The sequence below is a fragment of the Stigmatopora argus genome, chromosome 3 (genome assembly GCF_051989625.1).
Source record: "Stigmatopora argus isolate UIUO_Sarg chromosome 3, RoL_Sarg_1.0, whole genome shotgun sequence".
In the NCBI taxonomy this organism is placed as follows: domain Eukaryota; kingdom Metazoa; phylum Chordata; class Actinopteri; order Syngnathiformes; family Syngnathidae; genus Stigmatopora; species Stigmatopora argus.
The window spans coordinates 13,262,283-13,282,440 of record NC_135389.1 but is presented as its reverse complement, the minus strand read 5'-3'; the positions used below and the strand labels follow the sequence as shown (position 1 = coordinate 13,282,440).

The 20,158-nt window shown below is 43.6% G+C and overlaps 2 protein-coding genes across 4 annotated transcripts; both read left to right on the top strand.

Moving 5' to 3' along the window:
- Positions 1-856: 856 nt before the first annotated feature.
- LOC144071940 (transcription factor 12-like) lies at positions 857-11,210 on the top strand. Its single transcript, XM_077597464.1, has 12 exons — positions 857-1,008; positions 3,985-4,081; positions 4,527-4,669; positions 4,735-4,858; positions 5,175-5,245; positions 5,607-5,703; positions 5,799-5,872; positions 6,745-6,915; positions 7,556-7,673; positions 7,754-7,904; positions 8,737-8,966; positions 9,033-11,210. The coding sequence occupies exons 1-12, from the start codon at positions 940-942 to the stop codon at positions 9,173-9,175; spliced, it is 1,488 nt and encodes a 495-aa protein (XP_077453590.1). The 5' UTR covers positions 857-939; the 3' UTR covers positions 9,176-11,210.
- A 220-nt stretch (positions 11,211-11,430) lies between these two features.
- On the top strand, positions 11,431-20,091 carry LOC144071939 (uncharacterized). Of its 3 annotated transcripts, none has more exons than XM_077597463.1 (19): positions 11,431-11,506; positions 12,853-13,684; positions 13,880-13,944; positions 14,743-14,848; positions 14,922-15,017; positions 15,086-15,234; positions 15,315-15,456; positions 15,534-15,746; positions 16,006-16,212; positions 16,308-16,412; positions 16,508-16,660; positions 16,732-16,902; positions 17,089-17,241; positions 17,682-17,771; positions 18,474-18,557; positions 18,901-19,025; positions 19,089-19,197; positions 19,260-19,423; positions 19,671-20,091. In XM_077597463.1, the coding sequence occupies exons 2-19, from the start codon at positions 12,881-12,883 to the stop codon at positions 19,744-19,746; spliced, it is 3,012 nt and encodes a 1,003-aa protein (XP_077453589.1). In that variant the 5' UTR covers positions 11,431-11,506; positions 12,853-12,880; the 3' UTR covers positions 19,747-20,091. The 3 variants fall into 3 exon arrangements, with proteins under 3 accessions (XP_077453589.1, XP_077453586.1, XP_077453588.1); XM_077597460.1 differs by having other exon boundaries at positions 13,853-13,944; XM_077597462.1 differs by having other exon boundaries at positions 11,473-11,594; positions 13,853-13,944.
- The last annotated feature ends 67 nt before the right edge of the window (positions 20,092-20,158 follow it).

Below are 20,158 nucleotides of genomic sequence, written 5' to 3'. Positions count from 1 at the left end.
ATGAATTGATTATTTTCCTTTAAAATTATTATTATTTTTCTATTGCTCATTGAAAAATACATGCAGGAAACACTAATACTACAATTGGATGAGTGGTTGGTATGTTGGCCTCACAGTTCTGGGGTCCTGGGTTTGAGCCCAGATGTGTCCTCCTGTGTGGAGTTTTCGTGGGTTTTCTCCGGGTACCCCAGTTTCCTCCCACTTTCCAAAAATATGCACGGTAGACCCATAAGTACGAGGGTGAACGTGAATGGTTGTCTGTCTCCTCGTGCCCTGCGATTGGCTGGCCACCAATTTAGGCTCCAGCACCGCCCACGACCCTTGTGAAGGTTCAGAAAATGAATGAATGAATGAATGCTTGCCATCAATTATTTTAATGAGAGAGATGAAAAAACAACATTTCACCTCAAATGATTGATACTATAACTTTTTTATCAAGTATGGGAAAATCGTGCCGACCACACTTGAAGCCAAACTGTCGCCTCAAAAATATTGTCCTGCGGACTGCAATTGGCCCCTAAGCCTTAAGTTTGATAGCTCTGTTTATTGCCCTGCGATTGGCTGGCAACCAGTTCCCTGATATTGACTTGTGATGGGCTCCAGCACCCCCCGTGTGGGTAAGAAAATGAATGAATTTTGTATACTATTTATCCCACATGCTGACATTTCATCAATTTTACGTGGTTATACTTGCAAAAGAGGACTGTGGAGAAAAAGAGGGATTTGCATAAGCGACATCCTCTCTTGCACCCCCCCCCCCCCCCCCCCCCCCCCCTGTCTCTCCAGTGGTACAGCCCTCATTTGCATACGTCATCTGTGGGTAAACTGCACTCGCAGCAAGGCTAGATCAGAGAAGGCAAGTACGCGGAGAGTCGACAGTCATACAATCGGCATCTTGTGGACTGTACTGCCAAAAAAAGGCAAAACAAATCAGCCGACATGTATTGTGCTCAGCCCGTCTCAGGAGCAGGCAGCAACCCGCTGATGTACTGCTACAACATGAAGCCCGTGAGTACATTTTCTTCTGTTTGTACGGATGCTGATGCGCACTTTTAGAGATGTTGCGTTCACGTGATGTCCGCCACTAATGGGAATAACCATAAATTTGTGAAAAGTTGAGAGTGCCGCTGCTGTTTTTTTTTTTTAAATTAATTTAATTTAATTTTATTCTATTTTATTTTATTATTTTTTTGCTGGGAAGGACTGAGTTCGGATCCAGGTGAGGAATGGAGCTCCACGCCAGTCCCACTTGTGGCGTTTGCATGTTGACAAAGTTGTGTTTTGGACGCCTCGGCGAGCTTTCCTGCAGGCTGGCACGGGCCAAGCATGTTGACACGAAGCAGATCGCTATTTTGATTTGATTTAGACCAGTTGCTTTCCTCCACCGCTATCAAAGGGGGCTTTGATCTCTTGGAGACTAACCATATCCAGACATCATGGATCACAGAGGAAGAAAATTGGTTGCATGTGGCCGGCCGAGCAAGCAATATTGCTCTCATCTGACGGGATGATGTGATACCGTAGCGAAATCTTGTAGAAGGCTTTCCTTTTTTTTAACGGCCCGTCCTGGCAATTAAAAAAATTGGACGTTTATCGCCGTCAATGGCATGCGAGTTTGAGGGGAAAAAAACGACTACCTACTTAGTGTATTGCGGTTTTTATTGTTTTAATTGGGCGAGTTTAGCTTTTATTAACATTTCATCCATCCTAATGCGTAATTGATGATATTTCATTTCATAATAACCCCAAAAAATTGTTTAGTGAAAGTCTTAATTGTCAACTTTTGAACTGGATCCATTGTAGTGACCAGTGTTAACTTATGCCAAGGCACTTTACGGTCACAGAGAGACATCCAAGTCATTTAAACAGGAGCGTTGGAAGGATTGGACTTTTACCAGCATCAGTGGCAATGTACGCAGTACGTATTGTCATTTTGAATTTGACAAACAAGTGCTCAGGTGCCTCATTTCAACGGTTTCAAGAGTGTGTCCGCTTTTAACTCTGGAGGTTAGGTTATAGCTTTAAATTCGGCAGAATTATACAGAATATAGAACAGTATGCAAACATCAGATGTATACAGTACTTTCTATATTGGAGAGCACTAACAGTATGTTGATATTTGTGTATTTTCATGTCTGCTGTCAAAAGTTACTTGAGTTTCAGCATTAGTATTTTTTTGGAATGCAGCAAGAGTTTTAAAACAAATGTAAGAGCAAGTTAGAAAACTACAAGTCCGTACCTTCCGCATGAAATCAGAATATATTATAAATCAAAGCCGAGCGCATGTATGAATTAATCGCCATTTAAACTATTATTATACGGTATTTGCTCTGGGTTTATTTGTAAACATAAAATTTAGTTTCAGTTTCTTCATTTCAATTTTTTTCTTGTTTTCAATTTAATTCCTTCATATGATTATTTGGGGACTAAATCAGTTTGTTTTTCCTAACTATAATAAACCTGGATGACTAACAATTGATATAATTGTTGGGGGGAAAAACATTTTTCCCAAGCACATTATTATTAATTCTTGTTGGCTTTACCTCATTCTCTGCAATTGACAGCAACAGACGTCATTGAAATATCATGTTTCAGTCAATAATATTAATTATTTCTTGATAAAATGAGCACAAATTTGAACTCGTTCACTTCCTTTGATGCCAACAGACTTCAAGATGGAGGATGGGAAAGATCAGGGTATAAAAGCGTCATACAATAGCTTCCAGCCCCTCCCAGTCGAAACGGATTAGACGTCGATCGCTGTCAACGGCAGCCGAGGAATTAAAGCCGTTAGAAGAGTATAACGGTTGTCGACGTGTTTACTTCATTTCAGCACTGATGTGCCAAAGTTACTGCGTAATCAACATCAAAACATTTTCAGTGCAACTGTGGTTCGTCAATGAGTTCACTATAATAACCTTGTTATGACCATGTGGGTGACTGTGAATCCCCGAAGCCGTCAAGAAAAAAAAACTGTTAATTCTTGTTGAATTGAGCAAAATGTGCTAACACAATTTCATACAAATCTTTTCCAACTCAAGTGCTTTAATTGCTGTCAAAAAAACAACAACAACACCCGAGTGCCTTATCGTTCGTGACGCCAAGATTGATGGATTTCTAAATCAATGGCACGCTAAAAGAGGATGCCATGGTGACGGCCCTCCTCTCCGGCGGGGGCCAGAGGAGGCGTGCTGGGGCGGGGGTGGGACCATTATTAACGGGTCGCCTGCTATGCTGATGGTAAGGAGGACAATTGGCTTTATCCCCGGCCATATGCTGCCCACGGCGGCTCAGACGGGCCCGGGTGTCGGCGGGGGCTCCTCTGTTTGGCCTGGCCCGCAATCACCATGGGACTCGTGCCAACCGGGGTCACGGCTCCGTGCGTGCGAGCACGCTCAGGAGAGTCTTTAATGGCTCGCTCTACGGGACTTGTCGTCCGGGTAACTGACACCCCATTGATGCTGCGCGGGGAGTTTTGATTTTCATTTCCTGGGCCACATCAAAGCATTGGAAGGAGGTGCAGGTGCAGCCCAGGCCTCTCTCTCGCTCCTCGTGCGTGTCGTCCCGCGCAATATGACCGCGCTAGAGTAAACAAACATGAGTGCAAGCGGGAGCGAATGACGATGTTTTTCAATTCATTTCTTCTTGAACAACTACAAAAAAAAATGGGTTCAGCGAGGTCAGCCGGGTTCTTGCTCGGCTTCCTCGTCGAGGTCCGCAACTCAATTTCATTAGGGAGGGAATTGTATCCCGGCGCAAGCGATCACGATTAGGGCAGGGATTTCTCATGCCGAATGGTTCCCAAATCCGGATGAGGAGGCGCACGGATCCGCAGCTCGCGGATTAACGCAACAGCGTCGAGTGTGCATCAGCTCTCGTCTTTGTTTTGAATACGCTGTTGCTTCCGATCGCCATATTCGAGCGCTTTCATGGCTCCCTTTCTAAAATTCAACTCAAATTTGTTTTTGTTTCTTTTTTTTTTAGATTTACGGGCAGTCCGATAACGACGACATCGACCAGAACTCATCTTTCCATCCATCCAATAAGGCCTCCAGCAATGTGTTTGCCAGCACTTTTTTTGGTAAGCAAAAACGATGATGACTGAAGATCTATTCAAAACTACCATAAGCCCATTCTGTTGTTTTGGGTTGGCCAAATACATTTTTTAAAAATATGAAGCACCGAAATCAACAACACCACCCTCAGGTGGTCGAGTTATAGCAAGTTTAACAACAAACATGTGACAACTAACCATGTTCTCCCCTATCAGATTCCTGTCACAACACAAACATAATTGACAGACAACAAACTAAAAATTTGCACGAAAGGGGATTTTTTTTAAAATGTTAATGCAATCAAGTTTTTCATTTTAGTAATTGCTGCTGTTGAATCTAAAGCGAATGAAAAGTGCGCAAGTGGTAAATAACGCTTAATCAATGTGACACCCAAACAATCTGCTCTCGAATTTCATATCTGCTTGAGATGCCGCTCCGGTACTACGTGTAACATATTGTCATTCATTTTAGAGGGCACCGGCAATTTGCCCGACATCTGGAGTGCCGTAAACGGGCTGAACCAGCACGGCTATGAAGGTGCGCTGGGATCGTGCGGCGGCCACCAAACGCAGGCGGGGAACTACGGCGGTCTGCCGCCGACGCACAGCCACCTGGTGAGATTTACAACCGGCATGTCACAAATGGTATTTTATATTCAAAGGGTTGTTCTCACATTTAGGACTATTCGTCGCACTCTGCGATGGCAGCAGACTTGAACAGGGCTCTCCCGCCCATGTCCACTTTTCACCGCAACAATGCGTCATCACATCCGCCGTCCATCAACACGACGGACAACTCCATAGGTGAGGCAAGCTAGTTTTCACAGTTGGGCACTTGAAGGTAGTCCCATTCATTGGGAGCTCCCAGTGCAGACAGATTGGATGGCAATGAAAATTTTATGAAACAAAATTCAAGACGAATAAGGTCATTAATGTGTTTCCTCATTGTCAGGGTAGTAAGTTGTAACTTGTAATGTATCCAAGTTGCAGTGTGGTCGTTGGAAAACAGATTTTTTTTAGAGCACTTCTGGCAGCCAGTGAATAGAAAATGTCAAATTGGCAACTAGATTGCCATGTTACCACTACCCATCATTTGAACACATCCCACTCTGTGTTTCAGTCTCGGGGACCCGCACAAGCATGTCTGGAGGGTCGCAGACTGGCGATACGTTGGGCAAAGCTCTGGCTTCTGTAAGTATATTTCGCCGCACCGATTCTCCGTTACAATCAAACATTCCAAACGAGACCGTAAAAAATGAATGCGAGGCTCCCAGGGATGCGATGCGAACAGGAAACAGAAGTCTTTCCTGGCAGGAGCATCCCAAGCAAATACCAGCAAAGGGCTACTACTCTTCGACTTTTTATTAGCTGCTGACTAGTAATATAAGGACAATTGATGAGTGAGTTTGGATTATGAGCCCGCTCTAAAGGAGGCAGCTGCAGAAATGACAAGCGCTTTTAAAATGATCCATGGCCGCGACCCACCCACCCACTCCTCCTCCTCCTTCTTCTCATCCTCCTCCTCCTGCTCTCTTTCCACGTCTGTTGCCAGATTTATTCCCCCGATCACACCAGCAGCAGTTTCCCTTCCAGCTCGTCCACGCCTGTGAGGTCCCCGTCCCCTCTGGCCAATGCCAACGAACCCGCAGGTAAACTGGCGAGCGACTACAATCGGCCTCCCCCGGTGGGACGGTGCTGGTTTTTGCTCGGCTGTGGTATTTAAAGTTTTCTTTGCTCACTACAGGAACCAATATGTGGAACCGCAATTCAGTGCAGACACCTGCGTCGCCGCATTATGAGTCCTCACTTATATCCATGGTAAGAGCACATAGTGATAAAATAGGAGGATGCGTTGTGTATATATATTTATATACAACGTAATTTTCAGACTGTAAACCGCCATTTTTTTAACCTCGCTTTGAACCCTGTGGCTTATAGTCCAGTGCAACGTATTTATGGCCAATTATTATTATTACTATGTGGTTGGTGGCATTTGGTCCAAAAGTTATGGTATGTGCGTATAAAGAGGGAGAGATATTCATTTCTATTCTGTACCGCTTATCCGCATGAGGGTGCTGGAGCCAATCCCATCTCACTATGGGCAGGAAGCTTCACCCTTAATGTTTACCAGCTAATCATTGGGCACAATGACAAAAACAACCACTTGTGCTTGCAATCTAAGAAGAATTTTGGATCATTCAATACTGATACTTCTACTATTCGTACTTCATACTACTTGATCAATATGTTAGCCTATTTTTCTCTATTTTATTGTTATTATTATAATGTTTTCTCGAGGTCACTTATAAAATTAGACCCCTCCCCCAGAAGGGAATTTACAAGGCAGTGCAACATATGCAGTGTTGTTGTTTTTTCCTATTCATTGTACATTTTCTGCATTCGTGTCGAATATTCAATTGTGATTTAGTCCGGAAAATACAGTGATATAAAAACCTGGGCATTTATCATTCTGCTATATTTTTGACTTACACAATCTATATTCCTCCTCAATGATTTTACATAGATAAAACTGCAATATTGTTATACTGTTATTGTGCTTTAGTGTTTACGAAGATAATACAAATCTGTCATTAACTGTCAAAATGTACTTCATTATATGTATTGTCATTGTGTGTAGTATATTGCTACAATGAGGTATCAATTGAACCAAATGTTGCTCTTGCTTACAGTCTCAGGTAGAGGACAGACTGGACAGATTGGACGACGTGATTCACGTTTTAAGGAACCACGCCGTGGGTCCCGTGCCCGGCCTGCCCCCTGACATACAGGGCTTGCTGAACCAGAACCACCACGGCCGACCCACCCCCGCTGGCGTGCTCAACTGCCACACTCCAACTATGGTTAGACTTTAAAGCGTTTAAGCTTTGTTTATACATAAGCCATTTAACATTAGCGTGTACTGTACACTCTCCCCCCACTATGTTATTATCAGAAAAATAGGAAACGGAACACAATGGGCCAGAGGGGAGACACGTCACCCTTGCATAGGAAGCGTGTGATCCGACAGGGTTTAACTCAGATATGGCCTGTTTTTTCCCTTACGGATTTGGGAAAGCATACTCATCCTCCAAGGAAGAGTGCTATTACACGTTCAAACTTTGGATGTGACAATTAATCGTAAAATATTGGCGTATTAATGGAACATGTTGATGTTGATCATCCATACAAACTGAGAAAAAAGGTACATGTTGACTTACAGTGAAACATCCAATGACTGCAATGTTCCTTCAACATTATAATATTTATACAAAGCATATACTAGCTAGTTGTGCGCATGAGGTAATAACAGTAAATGGGTCCACTCGGGAGAAATAAAATTTAAGACTAGTTTGGGATTCCGTATAAATTATCTAAAGCAAACCAAACCTAAAACAACAGATTGTTTTTCTTTGCTGATGGGTGTTATTGAAGGGATTCTCATCGTGAAGACATACTGTAAATATGGTTCTTATCACTTCCACTTCTTTGTGTGCCGCAAAGGTCGAGGCTGTCACCATGAATAACAACCACTCGGGCTTCCAGGGCCGCACGCAAAACGCACATCCGTACTCTTCCAGACTGGGCGCCGTGCTGGAGCCCGTTCCGGGAGAATGCAGAGGTGATTTTGGCGCAGCGGAATCGGGGTGTTTTCGCTTTTCGGGTCGATGACGGTGATTGACCTTCCCTCCCCTCTTGCAGGGAATTTGGCAAATTCGGAAAATACGGAGCTCAAGATGGAAAACGGCGAGAGGGAAGAGATGATGCACACCGGTCACAGCTCCGACAGTCAGAAATCAGACGAGGAGAACGAATTTAAGATGCACGAAGACAACAACAGCAACAGGGACAGGTAGAACCTTCTAATATGCCCTTTTTAGGAACCAGTAGAGGGCAGTAAACTCGATGTAAAATGACATTGCTAAAGTCTCGTGTTTTTTCTGTGAACTGTATTCCCCTTTTTAAATGAATAAATGTTTTTTTAACGTAAAATAAGAAAATATTTATGCGGATGAATTTAACAATGAAAAATATGATGGGAACATCCTTGCAAATGAATATAGACGAAAAATATGATAGCAAAATCTTTTTTAAATTCAAGGCACAAAAAAAGACAATTTTGGCAATTGTTAAAACAAAGTGTCTAAACCACATGTGTCAAAGTGGTGGCCCGGGGGCCAAAGCATCATTTTTTGTGGCCCGGGAAAGTAAATCATGAGTGCCAACTTTCTGTTTTAGGATCAAATTAAAATGAAGAGGATAGATGTATATTAAATTTCCTGATTTTCCCCCTTTTAAATCGAATAATTGTAATTTTTTAATCATCTTTTTCTGTGTTTTTAGTTCAAAAATCATTTTGTAAAATCTAAAAATATATTTAAAAAAGCTAAAATAAACATTGTTTTAGATCAATAAAAAACAGAATCTTCAGGGCTTTTAATCCAGTTCTTTTAATCAATTTATAAAAAAAACAATCAAAATATTATATCTAAAATGGTCCGGCCCACATGAAATCAAGTTGACGTTAATGCAGCCCGCGAACCAACCCGAGTCTGACACCCTTGGTCTAAACAATTATTAAATATTTTGCTAATGGTTTCGTTGTCGATTCATCGCAAGAGAGATGAATGCGACGGCCCTGCTTTAACCCAACTAAACTTGTCACTCACCTTCCAATTTGGCAGCATCCACGAGGACGAAGACTTGAGTCCGGAGCAGAAGGCGGAGCGGGAGCGCGAGAGGAGGATGGCCAACAACGCGCGGGAACGTCTACGCGTGCGCGACATCAACGAGGCCTTCAAAGAGCTGGGCCACATGTGTCAGCTGCACCTGAAAAGCGAGAAGCCGCAGACCAAGTTACTGGTGCTGCACCAGGCGGTGTCCGTCATCCTCAGCCTGGAGCAACAAGTCAGAGGTGAGCGCACCAGGATGAGACGAGGCTCCGGTCTTGCAATCGACTGAAGCGCTGGTCCATTCTCAGAGAGGAACCTCAACCCCAAAGCGGCTTGCCTGCGGAGGAGAGAAGAGGAGAAAGCGTCAGCCGTCATGACCGATCCGCAGTCCATGAACGTGGCGTTTCATCCCAGTTTGAGCGACCTCGCCAATCCGATAGGCCATCTCTGAAGCTCCAAGTCGTCAACGTCACCCACTTAACCGTTGTGGACTTTAGGCTTCCAAAACAGGACCGTATATTTTTAAATAACATTTGGTTGGTGAAACAGTGTCGAAGGGTGGTTGGGAGGATATACAGGCACCGTTTAAGGGGAAATCCAAAATAAAATGCACTACCGCCTTTTTAGGTAAAGCTAATGTAAAGGAAAAGACAACATGTTTATAATGTGCAAGACAACCTAGCATAGATGACATTCATATACTTCAGGGTTAAGGAACCTATGGTTCGGGAGCCATATGTGGCTATTTTGATGGTTGCATATGGCTCTCAGCTAATCTGTGAGGAAGAATATGGGAGGAGCCGAGTCCCGAACGCACCAATAGGAGCGTCACGTCGTGCTGTGCCGCCGACACTACCTCTAGCACTGCTTTAATCCTACATTTTTCCCCCATTACAGTGTTCTGCATGACTAAAAAAAGGCACACATTTTTACTTTAAAATTCTGTGTATGGCTCAAGGAAAAAGCATTTTTGATTTGTATTTAAAAATAATTTTCCTTTTCACATGAAGTACATTTTATTCTAGTTGTTGTCTTTCCCTTTAACCCAAATACGTTCCCAAAACTTTCACACCGCCAGGCATTTTCGGAATAAGTATTAATGTCATTGGCCACCACTGACGGCAGTCGGCAGCCATTCCGTTTCAACTGTGTTGATGGAAATAAATTGGATGCCTATCGCCATCGGTGGCTACTAAAAGATGCTCATTCACTCCGCGTCCTTCCATTGGCACTTGAACAATCACTCCTACAACTGACTTCTAACTTTGTGCCTAAAAGTATTCTTCAAACAGACAAATGCATTGTAACTTGCAGTTTTGTACGTGTTTTGGAGGCTGTATTTATTATCTTTCCTGGATGTTTGCAACTTACTTATTTGTGTGCGTGCGTGGCGTGTGTTTCCGGAATTGGACCATTCTGTGAATGAGCAGTTCTCCAAGAATGTTTAAATTAGCGTCTCATAAATGGAAGCTGTTCTTTGATTTGTATTTTAGCACTGTTACAATAACAACACTGGTGGTCAAAAAACAAAACAAAAAAAAACGGCTTTCACCCCTAGCCAAATGTTGCATGTTTAGAACATTTTTTTTCTAAGTTATGCTATCTTTTATACGAAAGTCTGTAAATGCTTTTGTCGCTCTGATTTTACAAAAGGAGACATTTCTGTGCAGTTTTAGACACAATTTCTGTGTTGAGCATCATGCCGTTTATCGTATTTTTGAAAATGATCTCACAGTCATGAAAAGTACCGCTATTATGTCGTGTACAGTATGTGTACGGTTTAAAGTAGCCCGGTGGCTTGTCTTCATATAGCAATACATGTTGTTCTTGTTCTTATTTTACAGCTATGACTTGAAATTTACCACCCTAACACTAAAGTGTGCATTGCAAATTGTTTTTGACAATTCACCTCTTATTTGAAGACAGTTCCTTACTTTAGAGCACAATTATTGCACACTTGACATCTAGACAGTGTTTCCACAATTGTCTTTAGAAATACTTGATACTGAAAAATGGATTGCGAAAACATACAAGTGCTTGATTTTCAATATCAGCTGCGTGTAAAAACAAACAAACAAAAACTTTTCTTAACCTGGCTTTTGGCCGTTGAAAAGCTAAATGGAAATGAATTCAACATATCAGCTAAATTTGAACATTTTGCATTGTATATGTTGATTTTTTTTAATACCCATTCAGGACTGAATACATTGGCAATACAAGTAATATTTGTGAACAGAACATTATTCCAAAGGGAGGGAATTTTGTTCTATTTGTTAGAGAATATAATAGCTTTTCATAATTGAAAGGCTTGAGTATGAAGTAGTATTTTTGAAAATAATTTAAAAAAAATCTGATATCTCTATCTCCAAATGTTGACTTTATCTTCCAGAAATATGACTCTTGCTTCTACGATTCTGATGAGATTACAACTACTCACCCTGACATTTTTTTTCTTCAATAAATACAATTTCCTTCTGAAAACTTTACTTTATTCATTTCAATTCATTTTGCTATGATAACTTTTTCTCTAATGTGATTTTTTTTCCTGACATCCCAATTTAACTTGACTCTTTAGTAATCCAAAATAAGTCCATTTTGATCATTTCTATTGTCAGGTAATCTTTCTGCTTTCGTTTTGGCATTTGTGATTTCAAACAAGAATTTCATGCGGCGGTGTTTCATCACGTGACACTCGGATGTCGGACACTGAGGCGTCCGTGAACGCCTCGTTGGGCAGAGGCAGGCCATCGTCTCGGCAGGATTCAACTCACTCTCACAGCGGGTACGTTCCCTAATGTTGCCTCTTTTACCTTTTAAAGAACGAGAGAACAACAACTAACCAGTCGTTTGCGTTCTGTGGCCTGCTTGTGGTGAGTTTAAAGAATATCGGTGAATACGGTTGTTGTTTTTTTCTCCCCTTCACCCATCCGTTCCAAGCAGCCTGCTTTCGGGGACGGACTGCTTCTCTATCCGTTTTGAAGCCGTCCTGTCCCGGCAAGCAGCGACCCTGTCCTTCCCCGTAATGATAACGATATGGAAGCAGGAGTTGCTCATGGGAAATAACGTTGAAAAAGATGACGATGGTTCATTTGAATGATAATGACTTTGTCTTGTTTCAAGAATAACTTTATTCTATTCACTTGCTGCATGAAGTACGGTTTGGGGATTTTTTTAAAATAGAATGTTCTCAGCATGTCATTTTTCCCCCCAAAAGATATCACTTAACTTTTTAGAGTTTTTTAACGGACTATACGGCTTAATTAACTTATAAAGATAACTAACCCCACAAAATACTTTTTGGTTATGAAAGGTAGATAGAATACATTATTTTACTTTTTTATTACAAAATGTAATTACCACATAATGTATGTGGTCAGTAAGTCTAAAAATATAGTATATACATACGTATGTTTTTAATCGATTATTGTGTTTTTATATTCTTTATTATAAATAGCTGGGATAGACTCCAGCACCCCCGCGACCCTTGTCAGGCTAAGCGGTACAGAAAAGTAATACGTATGGCAGAAGTGTAGACTCGTATCATCAGACTGAAGGAAATACGTAATTTTGGATGTATTATTTGATTTCATAACATGATCAAACTAAATTTCAGTATGTCAAGTATGATAACAATGCCAATGCTTCTCAGCGTTGACGTCTGTATTGACAAATATTGCTCAGTCGGGTGACGCCACCCCGCAGACCTCGGTCAGTTGTCGTCATGCCTTTGGCACCGTGTTGCCAGTACAATACGACAGTGTCATTAACACACAGAGTGAGTTGTTTGCATTGCGCAGCAAAATCGAGCTCTTGTCTACTACGTATAGTGTAGTCACTTTGGGTGCGATCTTTGAGTAGCCCTATGTCACTGTGCTCCAATGTTGTGTAAACATCTGTGCCAGTTTTCCCACGCTGGATCAGCATTCATCAGAGTTAAGACACCCAGAGCCCAATTTACCGAAGAACCGTGTTAAAGTTGATTCTGTAATTGTGTCCAGATACATTTGACATGGGTCTACGTGAAAGTTTGTACTGACTTCCTCGCAATTTACGTTAAAATTCACTATGTAGCAATAGATATTTAGGTTCTTGGACTCTAATTCGCATCCTCTCTTGCTTCCCCCTTAGAACATCTGATAATACAGCAGGAGCCAGAATGGCCGGTCTAGGAGGCTCCCCGGAAATGAGGATGCAGAAGAGTTATGTAGACCCACACGGCCACAGAGGCGGTTATGACAACGTGTTTGGAGTCCGGGTGCAGGTTCAAGGAATTAAAGGCCAGCCTTTTGTAGTGTTGAATACTTCTGCCGAAGAAAGCCACAAAGACGTGTCAGTCGTCACTCACCAGTCCGGGTACAACCCGGGTATGGTGAGGAGATCTATGGATGAGACTAGTTCCTCTTTAGAGTTTCATTACCAGAAACATCCAGAGATCCTGAAACCGTACGACCCTAGAAGCAACAACCTCAAGTATCTGGAACCGTCGCGAACCCTTCCGGGAAGAACCGCCGAGCGGTCGAAAGCCAGGATTCCGCTTCCAGCAGAAGGCCCGGACGACGACCAGAACAGCCCTCCTTCCGAGGGGCACCTTCCCCCTATGTCCCCAAACTCCATTGACTCGGAATCCTCTGTGTCCGTGGGCAAACTCATCAACCAGTTCAACAACAGCCAGCGCAGGGGAAGGGGCGGTCCTAGGAATAGGCTGGACCCGGAGGAAACGCGGAGGTCAAGGAGCGTGGATAGTGGCCGAGCTTCCGACTCGTCTTCCTCCTCGTCCAGCGGGACGTTATCTCTGAAGGGGGGCGCCGGCGGGATGTATCCTCCGGGGTCGGCCCGGGCTCGACTCTTGGGTGGGGAGACCAACAATCGACAAGAGAACAAAACGCCTAAAGCAGGCCATAGACCTAAAGAATCGTTGCATGGCATCCGCACGGATGCAACTGACGAAAGCGATGCTCAGGTAAAGCCATGTCCTCGAGGAAACAGTTCTCATATTTGAGTGCCATTGACGGTAATAGATGTCCGATCCATTTCAACTCGGAGAGGCCGGCGGCCCTCCTTAACTAAATGGATAAGACATCATTCGCCATCAATGGCAACGAATGAGTTTAAAATGCTTTCTAACCAGGTCACTCCTGATCTTCTGAAAGGACAGCAGGTCTCGGTCAACCCGAAGGAAGACGCAGCAAAACAAATGCTTTTCACCTATCTCAAAGAAGGGTGAGTTACTAGTGACTGGCAGAAAGAACTAGAAGCTTCTCTATGTCTGAACACCCTTGTGCTTAATTTGAGTGTGGAAAAAAGAAATAAATTATGGATTGCGTCTATGGTATGGCTGGTCATATACTTCATTTCTCCTTATAGAGAAATTCATCATTTTAGTTACAACCATTGAGAAGAGGACAGGGCGGCGATGAGCTTGCCAGAGAAGCTTTTGTTCTAAGCGCCCGGATTCGTTAAATGGAAAAATGAAGAAAAAAAAGGGTAGATGAGGGAAAAAAAAATAAAGAATTCAAAGACAGGAGAGGACCGGGTGGGGCGCTTCCTGGATCAGATTTTGGCTATGAGCAACTTGATTCGTTAGATGGCAGAGAGAAAATCTACTCACAAAATATGCTCACATACGTAGTTGGTGAGAGTGTGAAATTAGGAAGAAAAACCTAAGCGAAAAGCAAGAATAAAATATTGCACCACGCGCAAATACTTCCTTATGGGGAAGGGTAATGTCGAGAAACAGAGCTACAGCAAGAATTCCATATTTTACCCTACAATTGTGTAACTTAATGTGATAACAAGTTTTCTGGCACAGCTGCTCACACAAACATGGAAAGTGAGTCAGGAATGCACAGGGTGATCTTTCCTCTCCTGATAAAATGACTCTTTCACTTGGAATTTCCTTAAGATCAATCACTTATTTTAACATGCATGCTCGGTCAAAAGTCTGGCCAACATTTTCCTCCCTGCATGGTCAAAGCAAAGTGATCAGAGTATTAATCGAGCATTTGTCTTGCTTTTCAGGACGACTGACGAAGTGTCGGTCACCAGAAGGAAAGTGGAGTTGCTGCTTGAAAGGATCAACAGACTCAAGTGGAAAACGGCTGAGAATGTTGAGGAGGAGATGAAAGTGAGTGGAAGACACAGTTGTCACTCTTGACAAATCTCGCTGTGATGTTTGAACGATCCGTTCTTTTCCGTAGGATCAGATGGGAGAGGTGAAGCAGCTGCTGGAGAAAGGGGAAGCACTGGAGTCACAAGTGTGTGACTTGAAGCAAAAACTGGAAACGGAGATGAAGGTTTGGTACAGTTTTGCTCTTATTGAATATGCCCAAATCATTAAAACCTGTATTTCCTTGTCCTCCAGAATGAAAAGACACTAGCCAAAGCCTGTGAGAAAGCTCGGACCGACAAGAAGAAGCTCCAGGAAGAGGTGACCAAGAGTCAGACCGAGCTCTCCAAACTTAAGAAGAAACTGACGGAACTCGAGGCACAGCTCAAGTCTGCCAGAGAAGAGTAATTCCATTCTTCGGATCTTTGTTCAACTGACTAGCGATCAAGAGTCGTTAAGAGTCGTGCTCTCCCGTATTTCCCAGTTTGGCTCAGATGATCTCAGAGAGGGAACGTTCTAAAGCGCAGATGAAGGATCTCCAGCAGCAGCTCTCAGAGATGCACGACGAACTGGATCATTCCAAGAAGGCGGAGTTGATCAACACAGAGAAAGAAGTCCTTTTGAGGGTAAAGCCCCTCTCTCCCAATGGCAGAGGAGAAGATACCGTCGATATCGTTTGTAGTGAACTTGTTACTGGTCTCAGGAAATGGCCCAGCTGCGTGCAGACTTTCAGGAGATGCTGCTGGTGAAGGAGGAGCACGAGGAGTTTCTCCAAGAGCAGGGGAAGGAGCTGACTGACTTGAAGGCGGCCATCAAAGATGAAGTTGAGACCCACGATAAATACATTGCGGCGCTCAAGCAAGAATATGAACTCGAGCTTGAACATCTCCTGAGGGATCTGGAGAAGACCAGAGAGGTGGGGAGAATTTGAACCATTTTCATTTCATCATTTAGAATTGGAATCCAAACTTAGTAGAAGAGTAGAATAGTATAATCTTATAATAAGAAGAGTGAAGAAATTTAGAAATTGAACCTGTCTACACTAAAGAAAATTGTGCACCACTGCAAACTATTATTTTTATAGCAACTATGACAACCAACCCCATTTCCCCCTCCACGTCCAATCCATTCCTATTGTTCTTCTTCAAAATTCTTCATCTGTTATCCTAACTAAGAGCAACGGCATGCTTGGCCGAGAGAAGGTCGACGCATTGGAGGAGAGCGATGCTGCCAAGGAGAAGGTGCAGGAGCTAAACCGGCAAAGAGATCAACTTAATGGAAAAGTGCAGGAGCTGAGTAGTAAGGTGGATCAGCTGAGCTGCAGCGTTCAGGAATCCAAAGCCTCGGAGAGGCTGCAGGAGCAACGAGTGAAGCAGCTTGAGGTTTGTTATTCATTTAGTTTGTCATTTTGGGCGCTCTCAAAGCGTTTAAAATGATGTCATGCAATCTTTGCCTTTCCTGTTTGTTTGCTCTGAAGAGGGAAAAGCAGCAGTTGGAGGAAACGTTGCAGGACGTGAGGAGGAATGAAGAGGAAATGTGTCAGTCTAACCGCTTGCTTTTGACTCGCCTAGAGGAAGTGCAAGTAAAGGAGGGAAAAAAAAAATCATAATAATGGAGCACTTTGTGACTCGTTATCTTGACCTGGGTTTGAAAAAGTTGTCCTTTCGCTTATTTTAGAGTAAACTGACCAAACTCAATCACGAGCACAGGGACATGAAAGACAGGCTCAGGGGGGAGCGGAAACAAACGGAAGATTTGTGGAAGTGCAAAAGTGAGCTGGAGGATGAGAGGCGGCTGCAGGACAGGACGGTGGAACAACTTCAGAGGAAGGTACCATCCCCGCCCCGACTCAACTTTATCAGGGGAGTTTCACCTCCCCGCTTGTAAATCTGTCTGCTCAGATGAATAGCATTATGGAGGACTGCGAAGCGTCTACAGATGTTCTTCAGACCCAGGTCGATGAGGCTAAAGAGAGGAGTCACAGGGAGTTGACCGAGCTGCGCAGACAGCTGCAGGAAAAAGGAGCCGAGCTGGAGAAATCCCAACTCGCCGCCAAAAAGCTCCAGGACGAGGTGCGGCCCTTGCAAATCATTTTGCTGACTCATCTAAAACGTGGGATCGTATGTCCAAGTCACTTATGAGCTACGCCAATGGGCGACTGACTAACTTGTAGCTACAATGAGAAGCCCACGAACGCGTTAGATGCATGAACAACGATAGAAAGTTGTCATTAACCGTGTGTTTTTTTCTGTGCTCAGCTCCTTCCTCTGGAAGAGGATCTGCGGAGGTGTCACGGGGAACAGCAGCAGGCCCAGTCCGTGGCCCGGCAGCTGGAGGAAAAAGTGGAGGAGTTGGAGGAAAGAAACACAAGCATGGTAGAGGAGCGCGAGCGGCATGTCAAACTCCTCGAGGTAAACACATTTCAGAACACGTTGATTTTTGGGTGGCAATTATTCGACATGGGTAACTTTTACTCCAGATATTCGGCTTCCAGATGACATGACTACTTTATACGGGCGTGGGATCACATGCCGCGAGGCGTTTATGTGTCCTGGCACCATTATTTGTCTTTGCCTCTTCTCCGTGGGCCGTGGGGGCATCGGACGGCGCCACCACGGCAGCATCTCCCGGCTCGGCACTGTTTGTCTTGCTGATGACAAAACATTACATAGTGACATCAAGTGTGTTGACACTCCACATCAAGCGAGGAAGCCTTTGTTTACTCAGAAAAGTTCTCTGACCTTTCCAAGCGCAAATACTTGAACAATCATCGACACCCTGGGAGGGACAATCTCTTCTTTCCTATTTTTTCTGACTCAATCGAACGAGTGGTTTTGTCCTTTTTTCTCAGGGTCGCATCGGTCAGCTGGAAGAAGATATGAACGATGAACGCAACACTGCCGATCGCCTGATGGAGCGATTAGACAAAACCAAAGAGCAGGCAAGTTCACGTTCTGTGGTATATATTACATCGACCCCTTTTTTGCTTAATTTGAGAAGATTCTGTCAAGGGTCAACCTGCTCATCATAAAGTTGTTCATCACGAACAGATGTGCAGGCTAGATTTCCCCACAGCTGCACGTGGTGTTTTTAATACATTGTGCTCACTTTGTAGCCACACTGAGGTACACCTCCGCTCCTTTTGTTATCCTATGCCGGCGAGGATGGGATCTTTTTTTATTGGCTGAAGTAGGCCACGGTTCATGTACGCAAAGCACTGGGGACCAATTGACACAAAACACTGTTTTGGGTGCAGTGCAAAGATACAAAACAGCCAACTATTGTGTGTGCTGCTGATTCACTTTCCCTTCAGCGGGCCTCTCAATGTTATTAGAGAGGAAAAGGCTGCAAAGATTAGCATTAGACAGCATTTCCTCTTTTTTTTTAATGAATTCCATCTCAGCTGAAAGGGACCCTTTCAATGAGTGTTTTTTCAATCTGGGAGGTTGCAAAAGAGATACTATTTAAACATTTTATTGGCTTTCACTGAGACTGTCAATCATCTAAGAAATGTATACATTACCTCACTCACCGTCTATTGCAAATTGTGTTGCGTGTGATTACATTAGACTGTGTTATATTACATTGTAATATTATTGGAGTGCGTTAAAGTGTACTTGTTGATGTGTACTGTGTGTATCAGGTGGATCAAATGAGGAGTGAGTTGATGCAGGAGAGAGCAGTCAGACAAGATCTGGAGTGTGACAACACAAGCTTGGAAAGACAGGTAAGATAATAAAACATACAATACACAATATTATATTGTGGGTAACATTTTCCCCCACAAGGTAACAGTCAGTAGTAACTGTTTCTAGTAGCATATTGCACAGCAACAGAAGATAACCGCGAGTATAATAAAGTATACTACAAAAACAGCCAGTTGGCGAGATGGCGGAATAACCACAAAAACTCAAAGGAATTGCAATGTCTCTCAAAAATAGGACACAAAAATGAGAATGATCACAGTAAGAAAGAAAAGCTTATGATGGCAGGAAAACTCGAAGGACAAGTATGACGATGATGAATTCATTCTCATTTGTGACATTTCTCCATTTCATTTCCTGTGTCAGAATAAAGACCTGAAGAGCAGACTGTCTCATTTAGAAGGCTCGCAGAGGACCAACCAGGATTCTCTCATTTCCAAACTCAACAGTCGCATTCAAGAACTGGAGGAGCGGTTGCAAGGAGAAGAAAGGTAAGCGCTCCTCGGACATATTTTGCCAAATGGTTTCAACGACGACTCCACCGCTTTTTTCAGGGACAACAACGCCTTGCAGCAAGCCAACCGCAAGATGGAGCGCAAGGTGAAGGAGATGAAGATGCAGGCCGACGAGGAGCGCGCCAACCTGCAGACGCACAGAGATCAGGTATGCGAAAGCCAGTCGCCACGCGCCGCGCTCGCCCGTCTGACTCGCCGCGAACGGCACAGCTGACTCAGAGGCTGAAGACGGCCAAGCGGCAGATGGACGAAGCCGAGGAAGAGATCGAGCGCCTGGAGCACGCCAAGAAGAAGCTGCAGCGAGAGCTGGAGGAGCAGCTCGAGGTCAACGAGCAGCTTCACGGCCAAATCGACACCATGAGGAAAGACGTGAGGTGAGGCCCTCGCTTCTGGACCATGAAAAAGTCCCACTCGACTCCACGACTACCATAGATGTCCAATCCGTCGCCAATGAACGAATATTCATTCGCTTCCACTTTCCGGATTGCACGTCTACTTTTATTGAACGCATTTAAATCCATAGCGGAAGGATGAAAAGAGCCAAATAATTGGACGTCTATCATCCTCAATGGCAGTGGAAGACTGAGCTTTGAGATTATTTGGACGCTTTTGTTTCGGCAGGCGCAAACGAAAACCAGCTCCCGCAATTAAAGTGGCGGAGGACGGAGACGGCCCGGATGACACCGGGTCTGATTAACGGGACGTCACGTTTAGACTTCATTGGATGCTCGTTTCAGTAATTCTATTAACAACTGGTAACTCTGGCATTGTGTGAAGACTGACCTCTTGTGGCGACCTTTGTAACTTACCCGATGTGCCAAATGCAACCAAGTTGATTTAACATGTTGGACTTTTACAAAATGAATATTTTAGTCTACAGGTGTCAAACTCAAGGCCTGGGGCCTGATCCGGCCCACCACAACATTTCGAGTGGGCCGCAAAAGTAAATCATGTACATTGACTCCATGTTTATCACAACAACAAAAAATACTACTAAAGATCACGTACTTCTCAATAAAAAGGAATGAGTACAGAAATCAGAGATTGTTTTTTTTTCTTAAAAAATGCTAATAAAGAAGAAATAATCACCCGCCGCAAAACAGCTGTTC